General features: G+C 38.5%; 2 protein-coding genes across 3 annotated transcripts; both read right to left on the bottom strand.

The window, feature by feature from the left end:
- Positions 1-944: 944 nt before the first annotated feature.
- ube4b (ubiquitination factor E4B) lies at positions 945-16,592 on the bottom strand. Of its 2 annotated transcripts, XM_023336402.1 has the most exons (29): positions 16,272-16,592; positions 14,573-14,792; positions 13,015-13,150; positions 12,735-12,822; positions 12,392-12,536; positions 12,043-12,268; positions 11,386-11,847; positions 10,465-10,572; positions 9,470-9,611; positions 9,087-9,187; positions 8,852-8,966; positions 8,113-8,196; positions 7,803-7,859; positions 7,251-7,367; positions 6,929-7,027; positions 6,726-6,839; positions 6,333-6,531; positions 6,016-6,154; positions 5,842-5,941; positions 5,492-5,619; positions 5,241-5,339; positions 4,851-5,086; positions 4,062-4,188; positions 3,796-3,940; positions 3,483-3,617; positions 3,121-3,312; positions 2,768-2,942; positions 1,368-1,514; positions 945-1,226 (listed from the first exon to the last, which is right to left on the bottom strand). In XM_023336402.1, exons 1-29 carry the CDS (start codon positions 16,293-16,295, stop codon positions 1,162-1,164), a joined length of 4,125 nt encoding a protein of 1,374 aa, XP_023192170.1. In that variant the 5' UTR covers positions 16,296-16,592; the 3' UTR covers positions 945-1,161. The 2 variants fall into 2 exon arrangements, with proteins under 2 accessions (XP_023192170.1, XP_005808269.1); XM_005808212.3 differs by lacking the exons at positions 10,465-10,572; positions 11,386-11,847 and having other exon boundaries at positions 997-1,226.
- A 1,364-nt stretch (positions 16,593-17,956) lies between these two features.
- Positions 17,957-19,303, bottom strand: rbp7 (retinol binding protein 7). Its single transcript, XM_005808214.3, has 4 exons — positions 19,136-19,303; positions 18,763-18,941; positions 18,527-18,628; positions 17,957-18,436 (listed from the first exon to the last, which is right to left on the bottom strand). Exons 1-4 carry the CDS (start codon positions 19,206-19,208, stop codon positions 18,377-18,379), a joined length of 414 nt encoding a protein of 137 aa, XP_005808271.1. The 5' UTR covers positions 19,209-19,303; the 3' UTR covers positions 17,957-18,376.
- Between the last annotated feature and the right edge of the window lie 1,743 nt (positions 19,304-21,046).

The raw sequence follows: 21,046 nt of genomic DNA on the forward strand, positions 1-21,046 counted from the left end.
GAATCAGGTGCTCGTTATGGAGGACAGATTCTGACATAATTGGCAATAAACAGAAATAAATGTTAGAACCTGTCCTCCTTAGATCAGCTCTTCAAGAAAATCAAAAATCATTAATGTTAAGGAAAGAGATTCCAAAATTTGTACTACATTGTCAGGACTTGCACAGAAAAAGTGCCTGTAAATACTGTACAAGTCTCAAAACTGTCCAGTCTCTGTCAATTGTTTGGACAATTTTCAATTTCTAAATGTACCACCAAGAGCTGCTGCCAAAGACCTTCAAAGCTCGTAGATATGCAGGAATTATATAGGAGACATGTTTATCATAGACTTGCATGGAGCTTTCCTGTTAAAGGAAATACTTTCAGAGCTTTTAAAGAGCTGAAATGGCTTTTACATGAAATTTAAAGTAACATAAAATAATTGCCTATCCATAAGGAGCTTTGTTTCTGGTAGTTTTTTTTCATATTTGTCTCTTCCCTCGCTCCCCAACCTCTTCTATAACACAGATACTTGACCTTGAGGTGACAATGAGGCTTTTATCTTCAGATCCAGAACACATACAAGTAAATCAGATTAATGAAGTCAGCAGCAAAATATAACAGTTTTTTTTCTTCTGAAGTTCCTGCTTATTACGTTCAAAGACTGAAATAACATTTCCTTTGAAAATTAAATTACATTAGCCTACATCCTTTATGGTTCCACTTGTCATCCATAAGCACAAACATGAGCTGAAGAACACAAACACGTTTACCAATATTCGCACTCTACTTGGCTCTGCTCTCACTCGAGATTTTTATAAACCAAGATGGTTTAAAAAAAAAAAACAGAGCAACCACTGTAAAGATGATCAATGAGCTTTTTGCAAATGGATTTCTGCTAAATTGTAATACATAAACCAGCAACTGTTAATTATCATTTGATATAATTCACACAAACTCAAGAGACAAACTCAAAAGTTTTAACTTTATTATGTTTTGCTTTTAGAACCATGATAATGGTTTGAGACAAAAAGGATAAATGCAAATAAAAATCCAATCAGGTATCCTTTTTTTCCCCTCCACTCAAAATGTTGTTCTCATTGGTAGTAGTGACATTAAATTCAGATGATTTGGAAAGATCCCTTCAAATCAGTAACGCAGCCAGACACCAACAAAGGGTTTGTTAGAAAGGCCGAGCGCCCTGTTTCTCCCTCATCCAGGCATGGATTCTCTCCTTCAGCTCAGGCACTGCAGGAGTAAAAAAACACAAACAAAAACAAACACTTCAAGTCAACAAATTTGAAAAAACGTAAAAGTTGTTTCTTTCAATGTTTGAGAACTTTTTACTATTCTTGGTCATTCAATAAAGATCCATCATAATGATGTTACCTGACTCCAGCATGCTCTCTGTGAGGGGCTGCCTGTTGAAGGGATCAGTGGGGGAGTTCAGCAGGTGGCGCAAGATGATGGATCTGTCCATAATGTTCCCAGAGGGCAGCATCACCGGGTCAGTCATCAGAGTGTCCATCAGAGGGTCTAAGGTAATATATATATATATGCAAGATAAGATTAGGAGAAAAATATAGTAAACTTTTTTTAATTATATATTTTTTTAATTCTGAAATGCAACATAAAATTGATACATTTTTCATTCTAAAGTTTAGAGCCTTTTAGTTTGTTTCCACCACATAGCCTTCAAATTTGTTCACCAGTTCAAACTGTGCATGGAGTTTAGAACCAGGCAGGTTGTCGGTTCTCAAAAACAAAGTTTTAACCAAAAAAAAAAAGCTCAGTATAAAAACAATGCATGTTTTCAAAAACAGAGTGCGAATTACCCCAAAAAATCCATCCTAAACAGCTGAACAGGTGCACCGATAGTAATATTAGTTCACCTAAGAAAACAAATGAACCAAATACCCAATAAAAACTTAAGAGTGCCCCTTATATATTGAAATGTCAGAGTTGTTTATATGAATCCTGTAGGTTACAAAAATAAAAACCAGGCGTGCAACATTGTAACGACACACACAGCTGTTACGCCCGAGTCCTGGATGACACACTCCCATCAACTGTGGTGGGCTGGCTGGCATATCTGGGAATCAAAGCTGGTATGCAGACCGCATTCTCTTTGTGGATTATATTAAGTCTGTGGTTACAGGATAGCTTTGCTCTAAGCTGTCTATATGATCCGTATGAGCTGCCAAAACCTGCAGCGAATGTCTGGAATTCAATGAAGACCCTCTCTATCTACACTGACCTGGGGGTCACACCGAAGCGGCTGTTTCCCCTGAGGGCAAAGGTTCATTTATGCACTGAATATGGATTCCAGAGTTCTGACTCCGCATTTACATATTACGATGTATTGCTTATGAACAACTCAGATTTGACATTGGAAAAAGAAAAACAAAATTTGTGCTTCATTTACTTATGTATCGATGCCTTGAAACATCAAGAATTCATCTTTCGGGTTGATTCTATAATATTTTTTTTTACAAAGTTTACAACTGTCTTGTTTATATCCTTAAATATTTTTAAAATTCCTAAGTAGATAATACTTATAAAACTTGATTTGTGGTTCTTTGGGTGGAGTCAGTTTAGAAGTAGGGATTTATAACTTCAGTTATATAATCCACGTTATATTATCTGTTCAAACAGACTTTATTCTTTATTGCAGGGAAATAATTGTAGAATATGTGCAAAATGCAGAAGACTGAGAATAAAGTACTGATTTTGCTTTGTAACAGTTACTAAACTCCCAAATATTAGCTTTGCTGATTGGAGAAAAGAACCTTTGAACTCATCAGGTGCGTCGCTGTAGTCCATCTCTGACTGGGAGTTCTTGGCGACTATTTCTTCCACCTTCTCAGATAGCAGCTTGAATTTCTCAATGGCAATAGAGGACTTAATACCAGCCTTTCTCATCTTGGAAATAACCTCCTCAAAAAGCTCCCGGCTGTATGATCGCTGCGAAGAAAACAAAGATCCACAACAGTATGTTAATGACATTGTGAAAGAGGAAAAGCAATTGCAGGGCCACCACTTTACCAGGTATAAGGGTAAACATTTTCAATAGAAATATTTCCAAATAAAACACTATAAATTTAGTCTCTGATTCAAAATCTTTAATGCAGTCAGTGCCAACCTGGTCATCTGCAATCGCTTTAGCAAAGCGGGCGCAATCCAGTTGAAGGTAGATGTCTGTCAGCTGGTCCAAGAGCTTTTTGGGCTCAAAGCCATATTTCTCTGGGTTCTCCACCTTCAGGTCCCGGCACTTGGGCCCACAGAGCTGCTGAAGGTTAAAGTTCAGCATAGCAGCTAAACGAGGTCCGAGCTCCTGTGTGGAGAAAAGAGGACGGGCTCAGAAATATTGTCTGGTTTGAGACCACCAAGTCAGGCTCATAATTTCGACTTTATGTGAACAATTAGTTTCTTATTATGGAAATAGCTTCACTTAATACATGGAGTGAATCTTGTAGAACGTGCAGAGGAAGCAGCAACACTCACAGGCCTGAGGAAAGGCTTCTGAACCTGCTTGGTTAGGATGTGGAACATTTCAACCGTTTCTGTAGCCAGCGCCAGATAAGAGCGAGACACTCGCTCGTCCTGAGTCAGCTGGGACTGGCGGCTCTGCTGCTGCTCCTGGAAGTTTGAAGAAGAAGAAGAAGAAAAAAAAAACTGGTCGAATAAACTGTGCCTTAACATATCTGTTGCCATGTTTTGAAACTCAGAATAAACATGTACGAAAAAAATCCATCAATATTACTGCAACACAGCAGGGAGTTCTTGATTAAAAAAATAATAATAAAGTAGAGCAGACTCTGGGCAGCTGATCCCACTGCTCCTTATTCTTCATCTCTTCCTGAACTTCATGGATGCGCTTCAGGGACTCAAGGCTCTCGTCTAACAAGAAGGTGGTGTCGTTAATCAGCATGTTGATGTAGCGCACAAACTGCTTGCCAGAGCTGGGGGAGATGAGACGAGATACAAGCTCAAATCAGGTTGGAAACACCCAAAATGTCTCAGAATTAAGCGTCAACTGTTTATTTTTAATCACGTATCAATTTTTGTAATCGACAAACTCACTTGAACTCCTCCATGAAGGTGCCATGGTGGGCAATGTTCTGCCAGAGACTCTTGAAGATGGTACTGATATGGTACCGTATAGTGAACTTATCGTAGAACTCGCTGGTAGCACCAGTGTGCTCAACGTCTAAAGAGAAAAATGCAACGATTTAGTGAAATACTAAAGAGGAACATCTATATTTGTACAAAACCTGGACTTAAGTTACATTTTTTTTAAAAGTACACTTAAAAGTACACACGACTCAGTTGACTAAATATTGTGACACAACTCTGTTTTTAACATTTAAGCTCACAAATTAGAAATAAATAATCCACAATGGAGTAGTTCAAAAGAGAAATAAAGTTGAATTTTGTAATTAAAATGGAAAAAAAAAACTCATTCAGTTTTAGAAGTGGTTGTTTAGGGTTGTCGACCTGCTGGAATGTCAAAACTCAGAGTTGACAAGTACATCAAACAGAAAATGTAGAGTCCAGCTAAGCAGCAAAACCTTTGGTAAAACTAAACTATCACCTATGTTACAAACATAAACATTTAACCATTGTTCTAAGTGAAAAGGTTGATTAAAATATTTTCAAAGCTGATATATTGACTAATGAAGAGAAATATGAATAAATTAAAATCTATAGATAGAAAAGTCAGAAATCAACTCAGTCCATTTTCATGATAACCTAAACGTGTATGCTGCCATCACTGTAAACAGATACAGATATTGCACTACTAGGTTTAGTCACCACACTAAATATAGAAGCACAAAAAAGGGGAAACTCTACAGTCAAAAGCAGACCCACCAGTGTAAAACTTCATGAGAGCAGGGACCAGGTGTTTGATGGACAACGGGTGGTTCTCCATCATTTCAGAGAATCTCTGAGTGCGAGGCTGTACAGCAGGGTTGGTGACAAACAGCACTTCCACCAACTTGGCTATAAGGTAGGGGTTCCGGATGTAGTGCTGACTGCAGATGAACACTACCAAGAAGGTGACAACATCCTGGACACACGGCTCATATAGAACCTGGGGAGAGTACCTGCAAGGAATAAAGAGGTAGTAAAGAAGGGAATTCTCTGAAGTACTATGTGCTGAAAAATGCAAATTATTCATACAGGTGAAATAAAACTTTGCAATGGAAATAAAATTATTTCATCCAATTTTATTATGTCTTAAACATGTGAAGGACTTACTGCACAACAAAAAGCAGAAACTCTGCCACGTCTTCAACATAAAACTCCGGCAGAGCAGCAAAGCTTTTGGGAATCTCAGGGTTCAAAGGAAGGGTAATGCTGAAAAAAGGAGAACATTTTGTGGCATAATGTTTATTTTTGAAGAATGGCATGACCGACAGAAAAAAAACAACAACATAAAAACAGTTGTTCTTTTTCTGTTAGCATTTCGACAAACAGTAGCATGGTCAGTCCGTGGTATGCCGACTCACTTGGGGTAGGCCTGGTCCACCATGCGAAGTATGAGCTGAATGACTGTGCTGTAAAACTGCAGACATCTGCGCAGCTGGTTCTCATCCAGAAGGCCCACGTCAGCGCACGCTTTGGCTCGCACCAGTTTCTGACAGGACAGTCACACATGATAAGCATCATGTCTCAGGAAATACGTTCCCTTGCATAATCGCTTGGTTTTCAGCTTTTCAGCACAAAGAACAAGTACGAGTGTCCAAACGGGGTCAATTCTGACAGCAGACAATCCTGGTGTGTCTGTGCCTTTAAGCTGGTCCCGAGGATTGGATCAATATATAGCAGACAGACGGTAAGAGAAACTACCAGGACTGACCTTGAGCTGGGTTTTACATCGTTTCAGCATTTCTCTGTGCCGACTGGCCAAGGGAGAGTCTTTCCATTGGCTCTCACTGTTTTTCAGCTCCTCTACAGTCCTAAAATGTGAAACAAGGTTATAAATAACTCACTAGATGAATAAGGTTATAACCGTTCGCCGTGTACAAACTACCTGTTGAGTTCACGGATGGCGCGCAATCTGCGGATGTAGCGCCGACAGCTTGGCAGGATGGACAAGTGATGAGTGTGAAGTGTCAAGAAAAAACACTCGGTGGGAAACTTGGGCTCTGAGAACTTTGAGGGATCCTCATCTGATGATGTTCACACAGACAAGAAAAAAAACAAAAACATTATACTTATATAGATTCTATTTTAGTCAAAGGAATAATCTCTGCATCCTAAATAAAAAACAAAAGGTTGTATTTATTTTTATTTACTTTGGGGTTTGACAATCCACTCTGAAAGTATTTTTCCTTTTTCTCTACTTACGCAGCTCAGCCATCCAGCTTTTTAGCTCCTCCATGGTGGCTTTAAGACGAGTCTCCTCCAGGCTGACAACAAGGCGACACCGTGGATGGAAAATGTAGTATGGGTCCACTGTCTCCAGTTTTATCTTCATGCTCAGCTGCTGCAGCACCCATAAGAAGTTGAGCATGAAGCCATCTGTCGAAACCAGCTTGTCATCAGTCTGAGACAAAGAGAGAGACAAAAAAAAAATGTCGCTCGAAAAACAAAACTTGTCAAAACCAGAGTTTTACTTAGAGGCATGTTACGGGTGCAAACTTTATCTTTGCAGTTTATTTTTCTTTTGACACAAATCCGAAACTCAAATATCATGTTCAAGCTGCTGTTGTATGAATAAAGGATGTGTGCGCTACATACCTGCATCTGAGCTTTCTTCACATTGTAGTTGACTAGAGCTGCCATGTAGTTGAGAGCTAACTCGCGCGTTTCTCCGTTCAGCAGAATATTATGGAGAACTTTGAAAAGGTCACCCTGATAAAGGAAATAAATTATTATGATAAGAGATTAAGTTAAATAAAAGTAAAAAACAATAAATTAAACAAGAACATGTGAAGACTCACCCTTGCTGACTCCAGATAGTGCTGCAACGACTGACTGACAACTCGGGTGTTCTCCATGGTGATGGCTGGGCCAGAGAAATACTTGTCCCCTACTTTGGTCTAAACAAGAGAACAAGCAATTTTTGTTCAAAGTCCCAAAGGTTTTAGGAAATGATGGCAAAAAAAACATATATATTACAAACATCCGAGCCTCAGTGCAAGGTACATAAATATCAAATATTTATTCTGTCTTCGCAGGAAGGATGTTGATTACAGTGATATTACGATTGTTAGACTTTTTATATATTGCGGTGAAATTATACAAGTTGAACGTGCAACTTACATCATCCTCTGCAAATACTGAAAGGCTAAAGAACGCCCCAAGGTAGGATAGTCTCTGAATTTCTCTGCCACAACCAGGGCTCAGAGGTTTGGGACACCACAGAGGAAGTGATGTTGCCTAAACAGAAGAAGAAGATTGACAGATTTACATGTTACACTAAATAATAAACAACAAACTGGGCATTTTCCAACCCAGAGTTTCTGGGTAACTTAACAACCCAGAATAAACCATTAAATATCATTATTATTATTAGTAGTAGTAGTAGTAGTAATTATCTTTAGAGTATTTAATTGTGCACTGTGGGTTAATAAACAAAAAAGTATAAAATTAAAAACCAAGAACCAAAACTTAAATTGATTTGCATTTTTCACTTATATTTTTCATTTAAAAAATAACTTGATAACTTTAGCCATAGGAAAAAAAGTATCAAAGGAGAGTTTAAAATTACTTCTCCGTATTTAATTGCAATAGAAAAAACATTTGTAGTTAATTAAATGTTCATAAACAAAACAAAATCTCTCTCATAGTTCTGAAAATCATACTTGTACTCACCAAGTTGCACACGGGATGAGTCTTTCCAAACTTAATTTCACAAAGCTCAGCTAATGCCTGTAAAAAATAAACAATCTTTGACTTCTTAAAACGTAAAAAGAAATATTAAACAACTTTAGCATTAAGTATTTGTCATCTGACAGTAAACGTCAACATTTTATTATTTCATCTAGATGAAATAAAAGGATCTGTCAAGTAGGAAAGCTGTCAGTCAGGTTATTTTGTGGCTTCTTCTCTCTTTGCTGCCAATTGTACTTTCTAAGTCTTACAATTATGATATTTCTCCCTTTCCGCTCTGCAGGCTTCTTACCATGAGGGGGAATTTAAAGTTGTCGCTGTCAAAGGAACATTCTTTCACTGCCAGAGCGAGCCCATGGAGAATGGGAATGAAGATCTGGAAGACATGTTTGGAAATGCTGGTGTTAATTAGTAGTACAACTTTTAGTTTCTGTTGTTGGCTTCAGAGACGTTCAGAAGATTCTCTTATTATTTACATTTATAAATATGAAGTCAAACTATGAAACAGAATGAAATCATTCGGTATTGGTCATTTAAATGTAAAACACAAAATGTGGTATTGTGGTGAGCCGACTTTCCTCTCAGCTTGCGTCATTACGGACTTAGATAAAATACAGTTGCTGGTTTGAAAATATTATGAAACTTTGGAGGTGAAATAGAGCCCCTTTAAGCTATACAGCAGAAATACTTGTTATTGCTTGCAAGCGCAACATTCAAACTCTAGTAGAAGACTGAGAAGAGTCAACATACACAGCAACAGAAGAGTCCAGTCTGCGATTAAAACGCAGTGGAATCACACCGATATATATCATTAATCTCAGACTCTTCCATCAGCGTTACAGTTTAGCAACTAAAGTCACTCAACACTGTCAACAGTGTCAAAAAATATGTTTTAGATATAAATGGCATATTGGAACCGATTAAATTTGTATTCAGAGGTAACACGGTAAAACTATAACTCGTGATTCTGCCCGAGTGTCTGAAATAAAATGGCAAGCTGGTCACTGAACATAGAAGGCCGTGCTCCCCACCTGTTTGAACACTTCCTCTTCCTGGTGGGTGATGCGCACCAGCTCCTGAATAAAGCCATACGGAAGGTTCCGACACAGCATGTAAGGTACCAGCAGAGACTGTTGGAGGGGGCTCCTACGCGCAGTTAGAGGAGACAAAAGATAATTAACCTTCTCTGGATGCAAGGAGAAAGAGTAGTTGCTATGGAGACAAAATAAATAGCTGAAGAGGAAAAAAGTGAATGGTTCCACTCACCGAGGCTGAGTCAGAGCCCCCTGCAGGACAAGGGCAACATGGGAGATACACTGAGAGCGAATGTTGCTGAGAAGCTGGCTGACATTTGGTTGGCTGCACATCTGGAAAAATAAACAAGATAAAATATTTTCCTGGTTTTAAAATGGGAACGAGAAGATGGCTTTCACAGAATCAGATCAAGATAATAATGTAATAATGTTCTTTGAACAAGACTGGAGCTTATCAGAAAGAAGACTTTAGCGTCAGTCATTAAGTCACACTTATTCATGAAAAAGATCCAGAAATTAACAATGTTTTAATTCATCCTCTTAAGTCAGTTTTCTTATTTATCTGGAGATAAAGACACAAATACAAGAAATCTCCTCTTGCAGACAGTTGCCCACCTTGGGAGCTTTCCTCTCCTCCATGCCAACACTGTCAAAACGCTCAATGAGGTAGTTCAGCATCTCTGTCTCTTTGCATGCTTCAATGGTGAAACGGTCGCTGGCTGAATCGCATGACATCCCCCCTCCACAGGCACCCAGACTAAAAACAGACACATGAAATACAGAGAGAGGATTGTTAGAGAACAGAAGAAAACCCTGCTGTGTTCGGGAGAAGTTCCATCACATCAAACCATAATTTCAACAAACGCAAAACTCTGAAGGATCCTGCAAGGAAACAAGCTTATTAAATAGCATCGCAAGTCTCACCAGGGTGTCAAAGGGGGACAAAAAGGGCTTAGAAGAGTTCAAATAATTAAATTGTTTGCAGCAAGTCCTTGCAGGCAAAACTCACCTTTATCCGAGTCTCATGTCATTTCATTTCATTTACCAAAACAATGTAGAGATAAAAGCTCAAACTGCTGTTAGTGGTCAGCTGCAACACGGTACGAGTGGTTTCAAAGCCCAGTATGTATTACACAAAACTTGGTTATAAACATGCAATGCATCAATAAATCACCACTGCTCTCAAATATAATGTATGATAATACTCTAAAACAACACAGCTTTGTCAGGTTATAATGTGTAAAACCTAAGGACAAATGTTAGCAGTACAGGGATGCTAACTGTTACTGACAAACTATTTAAATCTATTAGCCAAAGATACAACAAAGTAAAATGGCACAATAAGCCACAAAAATGTCAAAATCAGAAAAAGGTTTTCCATCTAATCCCACCCGAGATGTTCTTTATCTTTATACTCACCACCTACATATAAAGAAACATTTAATAAACCATCCAACAGCTGGACGTCCATCAGTTTCTCTGTTCTGACTCATATATTTGCACAACCCTAGTGGTAAACCTGCTGGAGCCGCTGGATGGACCATGCAGTAAGCACATCCATGTGCAAGCGTGCGCACACACGCATCAACACACACCGAGCATTGGTGTACCTGGACCCAAACTGAACCTGTGCAAAATCCTCCTCCTCCTCCTCAGACTCTTCATCACTGCTGTCTTGAGACATGTCAGAAAGGGCAAAAAACAGGAACGACAAGGGGCTGACAGGATGAGAAAAGGGAAGAGGTGAAAGAAAGAATGTATGGACAGGAAGAGAGAAAAAAAATAATAATTTGGAATGGTAATTACTAAAAGACATGGAGGAAAGTGGGACAAAGACAACAGTACAGCTTTGTAAGCCCTACTATGGGTGTGTACTTGTAATATTTTTAAATATTTAAGTTTTTCAAAGTGCGGCTTTAAAACAATAAGACAGCTACCCCCAGAAGCCAGGACACGATCTACTATAGTGAGACAAGGACACTTTAGCTAGATCCCACTTAAAAACTTTAGACACATTTAGAAATGGATTTATCAGATCCAATTCCAAGAGTCAGATAGAATTTATATGCAAAACGATCAGGAACCCTTACTGCATTAAACTCCTGTCTGATTTTATGTCTGCCTCACTCTGAACAAGCAGTTTGTGCAGTCTATATTTACAAATGATTGCATTAAAATTAAAAATGGAATGTGTGTGTAATGACAATGGACCCAACATTTTTAGCACAACATTTGCTTGCTGGACCCAGTAACTTTTATTATCTAGCTCTTTGCCATTAGTGACCAATAAATCTCTAAGTTGTTGTATACCAGTAGTCAAAATCTTCAGCTAAAACAATCAAGAGATTTGTCTGAGTGAAAAGTAACAAAACAGGCTGAGAAAAGAGAAAAGAAAATCGGCCCAACTTATAGATTAACACACGCCATGCCTAACATAAAACTGTGGGATTCACAAAAATGTTTTTGTTTGTTTTTTATGTGTTTATTAAATAGATCATGCCAAACACACATACAAATGACAGATGAGATACCTAGATGATGGGATCCTGGCAGCAAAGGCAGCCTGTCGAGAACTCAGTCTGGGAGAAGGAGGCACCACGGGAAGGGGTGGGGAAGGGGGATGAATGCCTGAGCTGGGCGAGCTCAAAAGAAGGGACTGGGGCGTTGCCGGAACCGGGGTGTTTGGAGGAACGGAGGGCACAGCTGGGCTGGGAGAAAGACCAGGGAAACTATATCCTCTGTAAACTGGGCTCAAGGGAGTAGAAGCCACCCAGGGAGTGGTGACAGAGTAGGGTCGATATCTCTGAGAGATGGGCATGGGGGTAGATGACGGATTGAGGGTGTGCCTGGTACCGGCGGTGGCAGGTGGGCTGGGGGGAACTACAAACTGTGGCGTAGAGGGTGGAGCAGGTGCAGCAGGGGTAGAGAGAGACGGGCAAGTCCTCTCTGCTGCATTCAACGCCATTGGATGAGGACTATCGCACCCATACAAACTGTGGATAGCATTGATAACAAGATCATCATTGGCAAAAAGGGTCTGTTGACAATGAAACCAGGGCAGAAAAAAATGACAAGAAAATCCACAAAGGAACTTCATGATAAAAAAATGTTTAAAAAATCAGCAATCTACTTGCGTTTCTGAAATATACACAGTTCATGTGCAAAAAACTGTGAGTCTGGGTATTTACCTGGACAAAGAGCTGGCTCCAAAAGACCCAGCACTGGGGCCCATCGGGCTGCCGCCTTGGCTAGAGGGCTGCACCAGCGTCAGCCGGTGGTCGGAGGATTTCGCTGCCGCAATGGGCTGAGAGGTGGCGGTCAAGCTGGCGAACGGGTTGTGGACATTTGACTGGGATGACATCATTAAGACTTCCATCAGGATCTGGCTGATGAGGTCTTTGAAGTCAGAGTACACTGCAAGATTCACAAAAGTGCAACAAACAACTTATTTAAGGCAGAAATAAAAAGTAAATGTTTTTAATTTACAATAAAATAACTACAGTTGTAATGGCAGACAAAGACAGTTCAGAAAAATACCATCTTTAGGGTTCTGGTGAAAATCTGCAGCTAGTGAAGGGAGAAAGATGACATCTCTGTCCTGCTCCTTCCACGATACGCGGAGGATTTTACAAATCAAGTGCAGAGCCTGATCTTCAGAGACATCAGAGTTTGCAGAAGTTTCCTGAAAAAGCAGAGAAAATCTTTTCACTGACTAGAACCACTCCGGTTGATCAGGTGACAGATATGCTTCCAGGAATGAAAGTTACCGAAAGTGAAACAAAAAAAGAGCCTAGTCAGAAGTAAACAACCGTGTTTGATCTGAAGATCTAAACAATAATGTTATGTTAAAGCCTGATTTTTGGTTAACACAACCCTTTACCTTTTCAGTTAAGTTTCTCTTCTCCCTGCGATCACTGTCCTCCACCTCCATGTTCTCAATCCCTGAGTCCACATCCACCTGGGACATGCTGCAGAAAAGACCGAATGTGTTAAAACTCAGCAGGCTTGAGAATATCCTACAAACATTTTAAGCCAATTAGTTTATCCCAACATTTCTTTTCCAGATGATTAATAAAACATTTTTACAGCTACTTTTTTACAACAAACAGTATCTTACGGGAATACTGTAGCAAACGTCAATAATAAAAAAAAAACTTTACCTCTTTTCACAGGAGGCAGGGTCAATGTCCATGCTCTGCGATCGAGACAAACTCTGAGACTGTGTCTCAAGGCTGTTGGAGGGGGAGCTGGAGAGGGAGCTTACACCTTCGCTGCTCTGACTACCATATGCCACCCCTGCAGGAACATTAGTCAAAAAAAAAAAAAAGCTCAAAATTATTCATATATCTGCCATATTTCATTTTAAAAATCAGAATTCAACCAATGAGTTTACTTCTGACAGAAAATTAGGCCGGCATCTCTCAAAAGATAATGAACAATGTAGAAGGAGCACTAGTTTTGACAACAGTAATTCAGCTTTATTTATATTTTATTCAGAAAAAGCAAACGGGTGTCAAAAATTATTATTATTATTATTATATCAACCAAAAAAAATCTTTGTTGGCAATGAATTCCTTTTTATAATTGCAGGTTTTCAGTGGTATTTTGACAATATATCCTCTGGTGGTGAACTCCAAGCCTTTGAGGTCAGAACGCCTCATTGCTGTTTTCCCTAATCCTCAGCTTTCCCCACAGACTCTTTATCAGACTGAGGTTAGGCCCTTGGCTGCGCCAACATGAAATGTAAATTTTTTTCAATCAAAACAAAAACATAAACAACATTTTACAGATTACTTCACATGATTCTTCCAGGGGTATGAATAATTTTGGGCCTAACTATAAATTTAAACATCTGAGGCAAAACAAAATGTGTGTCAGCAGCCTGAAGATTTTTTTTAAAGCCATATGCCTAAGAGGCGAAGAAAGACAGAGAAAGACAGGAGTATTCTATCCTTGATCAGTTGGGAAAGACTGAAAGTGTAAGGGTACGAAAAGCAAAGTAGCTGCCAGAGTTAACCAACTCTGAAACCACAAGTACCACGCATGTTTACTACTTTGCTTTTAAGCTCTGCTCTGTGTGCAACATGATTACAGGTCAGAATTACCCTAAAGAAATTTAATGGTTGCTAGGAGGCTGGAATTATATTGAAAATATTTATTTAATCATTTAAGCTACATCCCTTGGAAGCTTAGCCAATAGCCAAGTAGAAAAGTAAAAATGAAATGTGTATTAAGAGATATTATTGGCTCTTTCAAGCAGGTTTAGGTAGCAGAAAGCACAACCAATGTCTACCCAGAAAATGCCAGGAAATGTATGTGTCCATATGAGCAATAGTAGTGCAAAACACAGAGAAAAGCCTAAATTTCCCCTCTGCCCTACCTTGTCTACCCTTTATGTCTCATATAAAGTAATCACAGCAAGCCTATTGTTATTCAATTTTCTCATTTTTATCCCTCAAATATATAAAGGCTGCAATAATTAAGATTCCTTACAGAAATCTTGCTCAGACAACAAGTTTTTATCCTGTGTGGTTTACAGAAAATATATCACCCAGGCTAATTACAGATAAGTACAGGGTTGAGCTAAAGTTCACAAAATATGGTGCTACACATATAACTGTTAGATGATAATGTTTAACCCAAAACACTTCTGGCAGTTAAAGTCATCAGAATAAAATGCCAGAGTGCAGCCATAACCAATAAACTTTGATTACTTACCAGAGGTGCCCATAGGGGATGTGGCAGGGGTACCACTGTGGACATTGAGACCCAATGACTGAGAGGCAGCTGGTGGTACAGGTTGGGGTGAGACGCCTGAGGGGCCAGGGAGGGGTCCAGGTGGAGTCTCTCTCTGTGGGGATGTGAGAGGGGTGCTTAGGGGGGTGCTGGGTTGCGATGTCGGTCCTCCTGCCAGCCGTGCCAGCCGCCTTCTGCGAATCTTTAATAAAAAATAAAAATGATAAATTCAGAGGAAGTGAAGCAGATATACAAAACTATCCAGCCAGCTGAAATATTTTCAGGCAGTTTCTGATTAATTACACAGTATTACTCCCTATTCATGATTATTGTAAGGCATGTCTATGTGAAGTTGAAGAGATAAGGTTTTATTTTTATCAAGTGGTTATAAAGGGAGTAATAAGATAGGCAAAATGCCCAAGGTTGTGGGGCAACTGAGCAATGCCCTTGCCATTTGGCCTTTAAGTAATGACAATAATCAATTTTTTAACTTCAAACCTCTTGACAGTGGGTACTATAAGGTAATGGTTAGGCAATGAGGAAATTCAGGATGAAGAAAACCTAAAGTTCTGCAGGACTCCTTAACCAAACCATTTCAGCAGATATTTGCACTTAACATGCACCAAATCCTACAGAAGATTTAAAACTGACAATTCGGTAGTTTTTATTTTATTTAGTATTAATCTTGTTTTTATCTTACTGGAAGGTGCAAAAATACATTCCAATTGTTTTCATTTTTTTCAAATTTACCTAAACTTGAAAAATTATCAGATGAAATTATACGTAGGAAACCTATATTTTTCAGACATCCACTGTGTAAACTGAGGCTGATTGTGTTGGACTGGAATTAAACTATTACTATACTTTAAGATATTTACAAACAATGTAGTTCTGTATAATTGTTTAAGCCTAAAAATAGTTAAAATGCGCAACATTGTAAACAGAGTCAGAACGTGGAGCTAAAAGGATGACAGTATATTTTCTGTATAGTAAACTAAGGTTAGAAAAAGCGGTGCGTGTTTTGTCTGAGGTCTAAAGGGAGCAGCCCCGTCAACACTACTATGGTGGTCCACTGTTTTTATGTTTGTTTGCCCCTTTCTGCTGAGTCGTTCCTCAAACACTGCTAGCAAGTCAACGCTAGCAGCAGTAAGACATTTTACCGTTAGAAGAAGTGGCATAACACAAACTTAAAACTAAAAAAGTATCCATGTTAAAAGTGAAAATGACCAGCTGTATAAATAAGTCTTTCGTTGAGTTTATTAAAAAAATCACACACAAAAAAAACACCGTTAAGCACAGCGTGTGAGCTAACATTAACCAGTTAGCACTGTGCTCCTGCTAAATGACACGGCACAGGCAGTTACACGACTCTCCACTGATTTCTTCAACATAATATTTCAATTATGAATTTACTTAATTAAAAAAAAAAAGTTAGGAGCCGAGTTGTTCAACTCGGACATAACTGTCTTCCTAATAAGAGAACTGTAGAATCAATCAACTGAGCGAGTGATTCCTTCCTTTGACGTTAAGCTAACACCTCTGTTACCTTTTGTAGCAGCCAGGCTCGCTCTACAACTCCTAAAAGCTTGCGAGACGAAATGTTAGGACTGAAAATAACAACATCAATGTAGTGAAGCTTCGCTCCGCATATATTAAGGGCATTCATCCATTGTCACCTTACCTCGTCTGCGCTCAACTCCTCCATCCTGGCAGCTAAGCCAGCTAGCTATTTCACTTTCAGTTGCTTCGGAGTGCCAGCCAGAGCCAGCTAGCTAGCTAGCTTCGATTAGCACTGAATATGCATAGTTTAACACGTTCAACGAGTAGGTGTCAGTCTTGATTGTCGCCAAGGTAAAAACTAGGACACCGATATATGGTAGATGGCGAGATGCGGATCTTTCAAAGCGTCTCTGGTTTGGTAGATTTTCTACCGAGAATCAAACAAAAAGAAAAGTAGCTAGCTATTATATACGTCAAAATACAACAGCGGCCATTTTGGCTCTACTCCACGTCACGTGATCTCAGAGAGCTCAGGAGGAGTGTTGCGTCACTGCGTCGAAAATATTCTTTGGGCATTGGCGTACTGGAGGAGCAATCTAGTACTTTAATGTATTTTAATCTAGTAACTTACTGATCATTTGTGTATTTCGGTGTGCATGCTTAGTTATGGCAGGATTGTTCCTCTATAAACATTCAGTCTGCATCGCCGTTTTCTTTTTTTTACGTAGATTTCGCCTTGAGTTATGAACAAGCAAGACACTTTTTTTTATCTAACGCCAGCTTCCGCGCATATTTTCAAATGAAACCTTTTTACCCAAGATATTTACACGAGAGAGGATTTGGGCAACTGAAAAAAAAATGGCTTAATATCTAAGTCATCAATCAATAAAGTCATCTCTTTTTTCCTCTAAAAGATGCCTTTTTTATTTAAATTAAATCAAAAATGCTTTATTAGTCCCAAAGGAAAGCTAAGTAATTCAATTCAAATTAATTTGAAATTAGAATGATTAAAGTCAGAATTCTGACTTTTTTCAGCAGCCCTATTTTGAGCGTGAAAGTCTCAAGACTTTTATGATCACTTTATGTCAACATATTATGAGCAAAGGTTAAAAAGTAATAGAAAACTAACAAACACATTTCCAATGTTATTTCACTGTGTCCAATAAACAATTTTCTGCAGACATGGGAAGTTTTGTTTCTGTTGAAATGGGCAAAAATGCTTATACCATTGCATTTAGTGTTGTGTTCTAAAATAATTTTCACATTTGTAAACTTGATTGGTCTGGTTTTAAACTCTATGTTTACTCTTGTTGTTGTTGTTGTTGTTTTGCTGGGTAACCAAGAACCTATGGTGCCTCAGCTGAAACTGTGAAGTCCAAAACGCAACAATAGCTCAGTTATGTTTAGAATGAATTGAACTTATCTCACTGTTGTAAAAAATGAAAATACCTGGAACTAAAATCGTTCCCGTCTTGAAACAAACATTTGTAGTTGTTCATGGTTATAGAGGGAATTGAAAAGTATTCTTTATATTTGTTTTTAAAAAAACGTTCTACCTGCAACCACAAACCTTAATGTATTTATTGCCATTTTAAGCACAATGGGTTGGATATCTGTGAATTTGGAGGAAAGGGAGATATTTGTTTTTAAAATTAAATATCTGAAACGTGTGGCATGCATTTGAGGTTATCCCCACTGAATCAATATTTCGGGTCTATTTCAAATCTCAATCCGCTAAACCACATAGAAAGTAGATTTACACCTCTTACTTTCACCTTTTTTGTTGGACAAATATCACAAATTACAGCTTTTATTTAAACAAAATTTATTTAGCAAAATTCAAATTGTACAAAAATGCATCTCAAACATATTTTAGTATATCTTACATTTCTTTTAAAAATATCTACATGAATAAGAGTTTTACATTTAAAACAATAAATGCAAATTGAACAGAACAGCTCTCAAGGAGGAATTTCGAAGAGAAAAACCAAAAGCACCTTTAATCTGTTTTCAGCCAGCTGAAACAAGTTACGAAACATTCCTGATGCTTCATTTTATAAGCTTGAATGTAGCTTCAGTATGCAGTGTAAAAGTGGTGTAGTGGTGCCATCTAGTGGGGTAAGTTTGTATCTTAAAAAAGCTACATCTGTTGTTCCTGATCTGAGTCCCCCCACACACAGTCTCTAGACTGGTGTGGCTTTCTTTTCTTCAGGGTCAGCAGTTGTGGATCGGACGCATGCTGTCTTCCAGCACCGAGCGAATTCTCCTTAAACATCTCCTTCCTCTTTACTCGTTTACATTCTTCTTAAACACCTGCTTGCAGACTTCTCCATCACAGTACAGTTCCTGAGGTGGAAAATGTGACAGAAATGTTTAGTGAATATGAAACACATGAAATTAAGACAAGTCGAAATTTCTTTGTAATTTCATTCCTACCAGATGGAGCTTGTCGCCTTCGACCCAGTGAGCCCAGCCTCGGTTCTTCTTCTCTCCAATCTGCTCACACTTTTGTTTATTCCCCTGCCATGTCACTGTCGACTGCGCAGACGGAAAACAGGCAAAAAAAAAAAACGAGAGAGAATAATCAGAATGGGAGCAAAAAAATTAGGTCAGCACGTTTCATGCTTCATACAAACACCTTTGAGTGGTACGTTTACAACATCAGTCCTCACCTTGATGTGCCTGTTGTCCAGTCCCTTTGTGAACTCCTCAAACTCTTGACCGATTTTGAAGGAGATAGCATAGTTTCTGAAGGTGCTGAGAGTTTTGATGATATACTGGTCTCCCTGCCGCTCAATCACCTTTTTCAGCTTCAGCCGCAGGGCAATCTTTCTCAAATAAGTACTGATACCTGGAATAGTAAAGGGATTAGGAATGCTTTTGCATACTCTTGCCACAGACTCATGAATAAAATAATAACTCTGGTGTAAAATCCAAGCTCAGTTTTTCTTTGTATATTTGTGTATTCACAGCACAAACAAATTTTCTGTTTTTTTTTTTTTTAAGTTTTCATCCTATGGAGCATGTTTTTTAATTCAAACTCACCAAGTGCACTCATGTAGCCGTCGAAGTTGACATTGCTGATCATGTCCCATGTTCCACACAGACTGGTAGGCATGCTGATTTATCTTAGTTTCCTTCTTCAGGGGTTTACTAGGAGCAAACTGTGATCTCTGAACTGGTGATCCAATGCAGATGAGCCTTAATAAGTGCTGCTCTCAGAAAGTTCCCGTGACACACAGGTGGGTGTGTCATCCCTCCTGTTTCTGTTGACGTTAAGATCATGTGAGGACGCAGGAGGCACTCTCGTCACTACCTGGATGGTAATGGAAAGCAAAGACTTGTCAGACAGGTTCACTGTCAGACAACTTTTTAAGCTAAGGAATTAAAACACAAATAAAAGAAAAAAACAGACCTCGTTGTTTACTGTCAGAGAATTCTACCGATATTTAGCTAAAAAATACGAGAATTTTGTGAATTAATTTTAGTACAATTGAAAATAATGTAAAATATCCTACTCTAATATTATGCAACAACTAACTTAATGTTTTAATTTTTATTAACAATTAAATTTAAACTGCAGCAAAACTCTCCTGACCTCAAACCAATTTAAGTTACATTGTTATCAATGTCATACAACAGTCTACAGCAAAATGGCAAACTTTTCTGAGCAGCAGCAAATTGAAATTGACAAATAGACACACTGTAGCACAAAGTGTGGAAGAAATTCAGTTTTCAAGAAAACAAACATCACCTCGTGGTCGGTTAAAAAACAAGGGCCACTAGCGTTTTCCTGGAACGTGTTGCTGAGGTGTTGTCTGTTCTATGAAAAAAAAACACAAGTCTGGGATGACTCCACAGTGTTACAGCAATTTTCAAGAGAGTGGAGGCTTTGATGCAATCTTGGATTTCACACATTAATGCAAAGTTAATCATTTTCCTCTCTGATGAAGTTAATCCTTTATTCTAATCAAATGCTTTCAAAATAATTATCTTTTTGTGTGATAGCATGATAACTTAACTTCCTCTAACCAACATTTTCAGAGGTCTGAGTGGAACTGAACGCTGTAATATGAACCATCGTACCTTCAGCATGTTCTACAATCAATTAAATCAAACCTCAAATGTGCCAAAACATAAATTATTCCACTTTGTTATTGTATATAATAACACACATCATAGCCGTCACTCTGACAGCTATTGACATGCATTGAAAGAAGTATAACCTTTTCTTCTTGCTATATGACATTGCATCGGACTACACACCTCCTGCTTTAGGTAAGTTGGACCTACTTCTGTTAGCTAAATGCCAGAAAAATGAGAGAATCCTTTCATTACTCTCAGTGGTTTACACACACTGAGTTTACCGTGTCTTTGAACATTTGGGAAAGCCCAGATGGTGGTGACATGTCTTTGTAAGCTAAAAGGAGGCACACCTATTGATGTTATTACAAGGCAACACCTCCAAAGCCCTGCTTTAAGAATTGGCAGACATACTGGAAAAGTTAAACAAAGTCCGGTAGAGAATTGTGAACCTCGACCAGTCTGGTTCAACATTGGGCGCCATTTCTAGAACCAAGAAGCAGCCGTGTTCATCTGTGCTAATAAGTATAAACACCATGGAATGGCATTAAATCCCTGTTAACAATTATAAGAATATCCAAACTGTTTGATTCAAGTCAGAACATTTCACCAATTTAACTAAACCAACTAAATGTATTTAAAATTGTGAATTTTCAATAAAATAAAATCCTTCAGGTAAATATAACTCATGAAAATAAAAGGAAGTCTGTTTTAATTTCCGTGGGGGGAAAAAAGTTATGTGTATTCATACAAGATATTAGATGTGTCGTATCTGTTTACATTTGTATTTATTTTTGCAGAACAAGCAGAGGTCATTGTTTGTGGTCCCAAAAATGTAATGTAACATATCAGCACTCAACTAAACTGAAATGG

Source organism: Xiphophorus maculatus, chromosome 1, assembly GCF_002775205.1.
Source record: "Xiphophorus maculatus strain JP 163 A chromosome 1, X_maculatus-5.0-male, whole genome shotgun sequence".
NCBI classification, from domain to species: Eukaryota; Metazoa; Chordata; class Actinopteri; order Cyprinodontiformes; family Poeciliidae; genus Xiphophorus; species Xiphophorus maculatus.

Bases quoted from the DNA above. Each gene is read 5' to 3' on its own strand.
- rbp7 (XM_005808214.3), bottom strand. From the start codon at position 19,208: ATGCCTACCAGTCTGTGTGGAACATGGGACATGATCAGCAATGTCAAC. The intron at 18,942-19,135 runs GTGAGTTTGAAT...TTACTATTCCAG, and splicing joins CGGCTACATGAGTGCACTTG to GTATCAGTACTTATTTGAGA. The intron at 18,629-18,762 runs GTGAGGACTGAT...CCGTCTGCGCAG, and splicing joins TGGACAACAGGCACATCAAG to TCGACAGTGACATGGCAGGG.
- ube4b (XM_023336402.1), bottom strand. From the start codon at position 16,295: ATGGAGGAGTTGAGCGCAGACGAG. The intron at 8,197-8,851 runs GTGGGGAGCACG...CATGTCTTCCAG, and splicing joins AAGAGGAAGTGTTCAAACAG to ATCTTCATTCCCATTCTCCA. The intron at 5,087-5,240 runs GTAAGTCCTTCA...TATTCCTTGCAG, and splicing joins TTTCTGCTTTTTGTTGTGCA to GTACTCTCCCCAGGTTCTAT.